This window comes from Perca flavescens, chromosome 13 (assembly GCF_004354835.1).
Source record: "Perca flavescens isolate YP-PL-M2 chromosome 13, PFLA_1.0, whole genome shotgun sequence".
NCBI lineage: Eukaryota > Metazoa > Chordata > Actinopteri > Perciformes > Percidae > Perca > Perca flavescens.
In genome coordinates, this window is record NC_041343.1 from 9,416,611 (window position 1) to 9,426,089 (window position 9,479).

Here is a 9,479-nt window from a genome sequence, read left to right on the forward strand (position 1 = left end):
AGTGCAGAAATAAGACACAAGCTGTGGACTTTGTGACAGGTTTTTATTACACAATACATGACTTGCATGACCCATGTACTCCTCTGTTTACCACCAGAATATATCATTTTTTATCAGCAGTGCCCTGTTCCATTTGACCTAATAAATGAGTCCGCCACATTGAATTAGTCCACAGTGGTTTATATTTTAAAGGGAAGAGGTTCAACAAAAAAAGTTCAGCTGTATGAACTGTAAATGTTAAATAGTGGCATTACTTTGTCATTTTATTTGCTTAGATGTAAGTACTAAATCGGAGTACAGTACATGACCTGAGATTTATCAACACTCACACTTGCATCAACAGACATGGCCAAAAGATGGCACCCTTAGCAAAGTAAAGTCTACAAATTAGGGGCGGGAAATGTGTGTGAAGTCCTAAGTGCCACTCCTTTGTCATTTCTGTCACAACAGAGGAAGTGTTGGCCTGGATATTTCAGATGTACACAACCATAACGGATTCCAAACGCTTTCCACAACATCTGTAAGACGTTTCTTAAAGCTACGACAACAAAATGAATTAGTAGGCTCACAAAAATGGCCATTTTAATATATCTGCATGGCAGATATGCAGCGACGCATTTTCACAATCATGTAAATAATTTTTGTAGTATACTTCTGTTTGACTTACCAGAAGTAAAACTAATGCAAACAATAATTTGTGATTAACTTGAGCTGCCACTCTTGGTGGCTAGGATTGTGCAAAGCACAGAGGTATCACAGGTTTGTCTGAATAGGAGGTTTTTCAGCTAGATGGATGTTGGAGCTGATGACAGCTATGCCCGGACACGCGTCTCCTCCTCCCCTCTCATAATACGCCATTTTTGACATTCCATCTGAGGCGCATGGCGTGACAGACAGCTTCAGTTTCTGTAGGAGAAATGTACCAATAATATTGACACATGAACATGACGTAGCAACATTTGCACGTGGGTACTACCTGCAATATCTTGGGTGGGGTGAAAAAAAAAGGAAATGGTTAATGTGTGTCACCTGCATGAATGAGCCAGGTAGCACCCACAATGTGTGAACGGCACCCAAAGGAATCCATACGATGGAGCCCATGGCAATGACCCAGCCGACCCCCTGAGCCCAGGGAGGGAAGACATAGTCCCCATAGCGGGCTGGTTTGAACTGGATGATGGAGAAAATCAGGATAACCTGCCGCAAGAAGAAACACGTTAACGTTTAGTTGTGACGCTATTAGATGGATCCCAGTTTGACTTTTGGGGGGGGGAATATGATTTCTAAATCATGTTGATGAAAAAAGCCTGTCGACTTACAGTGATCAGCACAGGAGCAACTATTAGCCAACACAGTCTGAAGAAGATGTTTGCTCTTTTTCCAGTCATCTCCTCTAGGTTGTCTGAAAGTCGATTTACTCCTGTGCATGGAAACTTCAGTAAACAGCCATTCTTATTTTATTTGCATGTTGACAGACTTTTGTAGCATTTGGTAAGAATAATGAAAGTTATATACATATAGCCCTAGAAGTGTTTAAGATGTGGCTATTTTGGGAGTAAATTACATTAACTGGCCACTGAAAAAAGAAAGACAACTGAACACATTTGCTCACCGTAACACCAACAGATGGCTATAACCTCAAAGACTGCCAGAAACATGATGGACACTATGGCAGTGTAATGGTCCATGAGCTGGAACACATAGATACCCACCTGAAAAGAGACACACTCTTTAGAACGGCAGGTAAGTGAGACTAATGATTTTACGATCTGGTTATACTTTGTCTAAAGTGCCTCCATTAAATTACAGTCTATACCTGCATGACGCAAGGAATTCCTAGAAGGCACGCTGCACCACAAACTGCAAGAACAAACAGCTCCTTCCGCTTGAAAATTTTAATCAGATGTTGATAGAACTCATCCATGAGACTGGTCACCATCACTTCAACCATTGCAAACTGGCAAACAAAAAAAAAAAGAGTCACTGTAGGTCTGTAGGATTGCAGCAATTATCACTGAAGTTGTAATTCCCCATTAACTACCTCACTGTCCAGTCCAAGGCAAAGCAGCATGAAGAAGAACATCACAGCCCAGAGCTGAGCCACTGGCATGTTGGCAAAGGCTTGTGGGTAAAGAACAAAAACCAGTCCTGGACCTGGATACACAAACACACACACAAAAGATGTCAGTTTGACCCTTCAAAGTAGTAAAACTGATGTAAAATTATGAAAATTGTCAAGGAAAAAGAGCAATATATGAAGAATGTATCAACATCTCTAGCACAACCTCTCAGTGAGACTTGACTGCAAATATATAAAAGTTTTAAATCAAAATGTATCTTTATTAAAAATATAAATAGTGGGAAGTTCATTGCTAGACATGCATTTGAAAGAAGCATACTGATGTTGCATATAAACCCACCATTTGTTTATAGATATATATATATATATATATATATATATATATATATATATATATATATATATATATATATATATATATATATATATATATATATATATATATATATATATATATATATATATATATATATATATATATATATATATATATATATATATATATATATATATATATATATATATATATATATATATATATATATATATATATATATATATATATAGGATACTGATACTATATAAGGATACTGATTTATAACCCTACAAACCCTCACAAAGGCAAAATATAGTTTGTATTAATATCATTTATATGAGTAATTACCCAGTCATACTCACAGTATTATCAGAAAAAGAGCAACAAACCAAGATAAAATCAATGTAATCCCCCTGGAGCTGAAGATATTAGTTTTCTTTGTTTTCTTACCATCCACAGCCAGATCGCTGACAGGGATGCCCTGCAGATGAGACATGTATCCAAAAGCAGAGAAAATGACAAAACCTGCCAGGATGCTGGTGAGGGAGTTGATGATGGATATAGTCAGGGTGTCCCTGCCGGGGAAAGAAGATGTTTATTTAATATCACTTTCTTACTGCCCAGTGATCCTTAACAATAAGGAAAGGGGGGACTGAGTGGATGAGGAGTTTGGCTTATTACTTTAAAACGTTGTTGTTAAAGGAGTTGTAGCTGGACATGGCCATCAAGGAGCCAAAACCAATCCCGATGGAGTTAAAGATCTGAGCTGCAGCATTCACCCACACCTGCAACACAGAGGGATGATCATCCAAAACCATTGATCACTGCCAGTACCTACTAGTTAACTGCTCTCATATGTCAGACAGAAGCTATTTCCAGTTCCTCGTGTCCTCCGTTTCTTCCTTCTTACCTCCACTGAGAGCAGCTTGCCCCATTCCGGCACAATGAAGAAGGTTATTCCATCTAATGCTCCGGGAAGCTGTGCATTATTGATCAGCAGTGCAATCAGGATAACATACGGGAATAGAGCCGTAAAGTACACCACCTACAAACAGAGACAAACAATGGTTGTTATCCACTGTCTGCCTTTTTGTCTATGTCTTAATTTCACTCTCTTTTCACACACCTTGCCTGTTGATTTCACCCCCTTAAAGATGCAAAAGTAAATGAGGATCCAAGCCAGAAAGAGAAGGAGTAAAAGCTCCCACCGGACCACTCCTGTTTCATCTACTCCACTAGTCTGCTCCAGCATCTTATATCTTCAAAGAAGCCAAAGACGAGAAAAAGTAGTAATTAATACTATAAGACGATTACATTCTAAATTTTTTCTGACATTATTCCTTTAAAACTGAACACACTATAGCCATTCGAAAAACATACAGTTCCTCCGTTTGCGATTAGGTGGACAATTGGCAGGGAAACACTTACTTATGTGGTGTCCCTCAGGGATCCATTTTGGGTCCATTAATGTTTCAGATCCATACTGATTGTTCTGTCATCATCATCTGACCACCACTGATCATTGACCATTTTTATCAACCAAATACTATATTTGCGCCCTGTAAGTATTTCTCTACTATTCCAGTTTATATTTCACATGATGAAATGTTAGCTTATTGTGACCTAAAGTGGGAAATCTTTATTTCAATATACATTTGCTGTTTTTGGGGTGGAAGTGTTGGTCAGTTGGTTGAATTGTACTTTGCATTAATAAAAACCTGGTTGAGGTTTACGCTGTAGAGATGACTACCAGTACCATACATATTATAAACAGTTCATGTTCACATATTTAGATAAAAAGGCTGTATTTTTTTCATCTCATTTTCACATCTCTGCCTGCCCAACACTGCATGTGATATCATAAAATCACAAGTGAGATTTTAACAAATTGGATTTCTTTACAAATAGCATTACAGCCTAACTGGGCCACTAGCGTTGTTTTCCTCTGGTTGGTGTGGCAGGTAAGTGGTTAACGCTGATGCTTTCCAACAACAAAAATTGTATGTTCATAGGGTTTCGTCCACAATCAAAGACTTTGTAGGCTTTAAATCAAGTGTGAGTTGGAACCTGATGTGTTTGTCTATCAAGAGTTGCCCCGTAAATGCCGACCAAACAAGCTGTCCTCCCTGAATTTTGACAAATTAATAATTTCCCAAGCAATCACTGTGCAGTTGTGGCATTCACTGTAATTCAGTAAAAACAGTTGCTTGTCTGGCACATCCCAATTCCCAACTAATGTTTAACCAAAACTTACAATGCATTCCCACATGTATCCACTAACTAAACAAGTTAATGAGTAAACCAAAATGTGATGTTTCACTCCACTGTCTAAACAGAAAGATATCCACAATGAAAAATGTATCTTCTTTTGGAAATCTTAAGCATAATATCACTGTATATTGAAAGCTAATCCCAATACTTCACCAGTTTATCCACATTAAAACCCCAAAGACCCAAAATATGTTTGAAACTGCTGCAGAAGAAAGCTACAAATATTTATAGATATAAACAATTTACATTAGACTAGAGAAAAAGTTCAATGACTTAACCTTTCCCAAACTTCCTAAAGATATTTGATCTGTTTGCCAAACTCTTATCACTAGCCTTCACTTGGACTGATTTCCCTAACATGACTAATTGATTTTAGGTTGTGCACTAAAACAATCACTTTATAATCACCAGAGTCAGACGTCAGCAGGTGAGCAGCACAGCCTGTTGTGACGCTACAGATTTTGTAATACTGCTATGATCTAATTATTACACAATGAACACTTAAACCCAGTCCACTGTTTCAGGATCAATCCCTGTGCAATAACCCTGAAACACCAAGCATCCACCTTTCAAATAAATTATATATTTAATAGTGCTAAATACATAATTTAAACGTGTAAATATCTGTCAAATATACACTGTATACACTGCCATATCCATCTACCTTAAGATATAAAAGCAACCTGTTATAGTAAAGCCTCTGAACACCCACACAGGGGATTTCAGTTATTCTGGCTGATTAGACATCTGCTCAGGTTGGAGGTGGGCCAGAGTTTAGATGGGAATTCATTACGTCACAAATCTTTGTCCACCAATAAAAATGATAAAGGTGTCATTTGCCCTAACAGGTGCAACAAAGCTAACAGAAAGATGTCAATCAATCGTTCTGGACACACCCACACACTCCTGGGAAGATTTCTAATCAGCCAGATTAACTGAACCACTTTTGCATTGCCCTATTGTCTTACTGTTTACAGTCCTCATAGAGCTGGTTGTTCACATGTGTTTATGTATGTGTATGTGCATATGCATGTATATGTGTATATACACCCTTTTTTAAATACATACTTACACCTGTACATAGTCAAACGTTTACCTTGTTCAGCTTTGTTGCCCCAGTTTTTAGCCCTATGTCTATTTCTGTGTATTTTGAGAGCAACAAAAGAGTCACATTCCCTGTACCTGGTCACACTTACTTGGCCATTAAGGCTGATATTCTGATTCTACTTATCTAGTCTGGTTTTACAATTCTGAGAACCGGCGCTGGTTTCTCCCACACAGTGCAACATACTTGAAGAACTCCTGGCTAGCCGTGGAGGTGTAGCTGCTGTTGGTGGCATGATTGGTACAGTTCGGGGTGTTCCAGGTGTTGTTGCAGTTCTGCCAGGGTAGCGGTGCCTGGAAGGAGCTGAAGAGGTAATAGAGGGCCCAGGTGATGACGACATTGTAGTAGGTGCACATGATGAACGAGATAGCTACTGATGCTATGCCCACTCCTGAGGACAGACACAAAAAAATCAGTTTGGATGCCTTTCAGTGACTGGGGAAAAAATATATTTCATGCCACAGAGTACCTTTTAACAGTGGGCAGACAGTAGCCAGAGCATGGACAGGCCCTCTCCTCGTGTACTGGCCCACAATCAGCTCCATGTAGAGCAGAGGGATCCCCAGCACCACCAGCATGAGCAGATATGGCACCAGAAAGGCACCTGACAGGAAGTTAGGGCAAGTCAACTGTCACTCACATTTTGCTGGCAAAGGAGGTTTCCACTGTCCCAGTTTTATGGTATCCTGTAATATTTAACTTCAGTAAAAGTAGGTCATTTATAATGGAATAAAATATCTGTAAACCAATGTTTCTTCCAACTGTACATGCAGGATTTCGCAGAACATTATGGGCTTGTAACACATATTTTTTCATGAAATGCACACTATGGTAAATTCAGAACAATTTGAACATTTTTCAACACAATCAGCATCACGACAGGAAAAAGTGTTTGAATGTAAAGGGCTCACTAACAGCACCATTTGTTAAGCTTTGGACCCAGATTCTATACCTATGTATACCTATGTGTATATGTACATAAGTACAGAGGGCAGTCTAGTTTTATAATTCTGTTTGAGGATGATATGTCAGCTTCGTGTCTCACCTCCTCCACTCCTGTAGCAGAGATAAGGGAACCTCCAAACGTTGCCCAGACCCACAGCACAGCCGATGCCAGCCAGGGTGAACTCTATCTGCCTGCTCCACGTTGGCCTGTCTAGCTGTTGCTCCATGTCTGCTCCCTGTGTCACTGCTGTCGCTCGCCTGGGCCCAAACTCCATGGAAAGGTTGGCTGCAATTTAAGGGACTCTGGGTGATATAACTTTTGTTTTTTATGATGCTTAATGATTAGCTTAGCAGAAACACGCCATCTTGCCGCAGCTCAGAGGCTCACATAGGTCACACATGTTGTCTTAGTAGGTAATGGGTGTCATAAACTAATCAGATTTGTTATTTTGAATATCAAGTGCACAAAGGTTAAAGTTGGTTGTTTTTTTTAAAGTGGAAATGCTTGCATTAACAACTTATTCAGCAATTCTTATCTATAGAGTTAAGAAGCACAGTCGAAGAAAAGAGACAGAACTTAACTATTAAATCGCTTTTATCATAATTTATTAATTTGAATATTTGAATATATATTATATAACATTTCATGGATTCCACAAGCTCTGCCTCTGTTACATCATGATCTTCACATCAATGTAAATCTTGGGCTCTTGGGTAAAGACAAAAGGAGACAGAGATATCTCATATGTCTTCAATAACTGTGTGTATTATGCCACACAGGAAATGATTGTTGTTAACGACACGTGCTGTAACACAGATTTCAGGTGGGGTCATCGCTGTATAACAAACACATGCCTGTAGCTATAACTTTTGTGATAAGCAGAGATACGGACAGTGTTTTTTTTTTTGTTGATATGTAACCATTGAGGATATACAACAAGCAAAACCATGCAGCAGCTTTCTAAAGACCTTATCAATCAGCCTTCTTTGCTTGCACTTGTCTTTGCAATTAGGCTCACGTCCCAGCTGGATATTTATTTATTTCCTTTATTGTCCCATATCACTCATTAGAGCTCAAAATGGTTAATGTTTATTTCCCCATTGGTAATGGGGAAAGTAATGTTAATGTTTTCTCTAAAATGATAAACCTGTCTTCCCCAGCTCCGCCCTCTTGTCCAAACATGGTCACTTCAGGCTCCAATGGCGACAGTCAAAATGCAAACTTCTGTGGCACGGGTTGGTCAGTGGGTAGAGCAGGCGCACAAATACTTTGAGGCTTATATCTCGACGCAGAGGTCCAGTGCTCGAGTCCGACCTGTGACAATTTCCTGCATGTCTTCCCCCTCTCTCTCCCCTTTCTCACCTAACTGTCCTAAGGTGCCCTGCCACACGTATTTCATTACTTTGTGGTAATGGCTGAAGTTCTACCATGGACTCTGTAACATTTTTTGTGGAAAAAAATGCCTTGGTTACCTCGTTTCAAGCCATTCTAGCGTGGTATAGAAAGCCTACAGGAAGACTCAGCTCGATTTCTGCCAGTTCTCATTAATATTCAACAAGCTAAGCTGTTTGAATCTGATTGGCTAACAGCTAGCCAATGAGAGCCTGGCTGTCAGAATCCTTTACCCAGCCCAACTGGGCGAGCTAATGAATTGTAATGAGCTCAGGCAACATGATGTCAGACTGACCAGCTTTTGTAATTGGCCTGATTTCTCTGCTTATTTCTTTTCAGTGGCTAGAGCTGACAGAGGAGGTAGCAGTTCATTTTTACATTCACAACATAACACAAACACATATGGACCTAACATATTTCAAAAAATGCAAGTAAAAACGGTTTTGTATGGCAGGGCATCTTCAAAGGCGGAAAAGCCCAAAAAAATATTCTTTAAAAAAAAAAAAAAACGGCAGTCCACAAACCAATGTGTGACATCACTGATGCTACATCCATTATTTTTACAGTCTATGTAAAAATAAAAATCATTAGATCAAGATAGATCATTAATGTAGTTTTGTAAAATCAGGACGTTAGAATGTAAAAGTGCAGTGCAGTGGTTAGTCCAAGGGGGGAGGTTTCCATGGATCATATTAGGTCAGTTGTATAATATTACTATTGGTTCAATGGTTTCCTCTGTGGCGAAGGACCAAATCGGGAGACAGTAGGATATCAGCAGCAGTAGAGATGAACTGGGTTTAATGGAGCAGATTGATTTGAACATATGTACAATACAAGGAAAAGCAGAAAATGAAAACAATGCATTTGTTATACGGTAGAGAATCTGTTGTGCTGGTCATCGTGGCACTTGATTTGTGTCTGTGGGCCACCTGCTGGATACAGTGGGTACATCAGACTACTGCTTGGCACCTGGGAGGGAGGGGTTAGTAAGTAACTTTTTTGATATTAATAAACGCCTGTTACTTTCAAGCCATTGCCAAATGAGTTGCTACAAAGCTGATTGAGACTATCAGGTGCGCAGTCAGGGTTACAGTTTTGTTGTCACTACTTAATAAACCCAGATAGCTCAGTTGGTAGAGTGGGCGCTCGTACAATAGAGGTTTACTCCTCGACGCAGTGGGCCCGGGTTCGATTACGACCTGCAGCCCTTTGCTGCATGTCATTCCCCCTCTCTCTCCCCTTTCATTTCTTCAGCTGTCCTGTCAAAAAAATAAGAATTCATCATGGGGGTGGCAGAAACTACGCACTAAGTGCACTTGAGGAGATGGTGCCTTTTGTTAGCCCAAATTTCCTGCGCTTATGAGAGATC

The 9,479-nt window shown here is 39.5% G+C and overlaps 1 protein-coding gene across 1 annotated transcript; it reads right to left on the reverse strand.

The window, feature by feature from the left end:
• Positions 1-753: 753 nt before the first annotated feature.
• Positions 754-6,992, reverse strand: si:ch211-283g2.1 (sodium- and chloride-dependent GABA transporter ine). The gene is made up of 12 exons (XM_028595881.1): positions 6,818-6,992; positions 6,242-6,376; positions 5,959-6,163; positions 3,523-3,655; positions 3,307-3,441; positions 3,078-3,181; positions 2,847-2,971; positions 2,042-2,154; positions 1,817-1,957; positions 1,638-1,712; positions 1,030-1,197; positions 754-906 (listed from the first exon to the last, which is right to left on the reverse strand). The coding sequence occupies exons 1-12, from the start codon at positions 6,990-6,992 to the stop codon at positions 754-756; spliced, it is 1,662 nt and encodes a 553-aa protein (XP_028451682.1).
• Positions 6,993-9,479: the final 2,487 nt, after the last annotated feature.

What these genes read in the sequence shown, in the direction of transcription:
- si:ch211-283g2.1 (XM_028595881.1), bottom strand. Translation starts at nt 6,992, where the DNA reads ATGGAGTTTGGGCCCAGGCGAGCGACAGCAGTGACACAGGGAGCAGAC. An exon ending in CTGCTACAGGAGTGGAGGAG is followed by an intron (nt 6,377 to 6,817) that starts GTGAGACACGAA and finishes ACTTCCTGTCAG; the next exon opens with GTGCCTTTCTGGTGCCATAT. An exon ending in GCCTTGGACTGGACAGTGAG is followed by an intron (nt 1,958 to 2,041) that starts GTAGTTAATGGG and finishes TTTGTTTGCCAG; the next exon opens with TTTGCAATGGTTGAAGTGAT.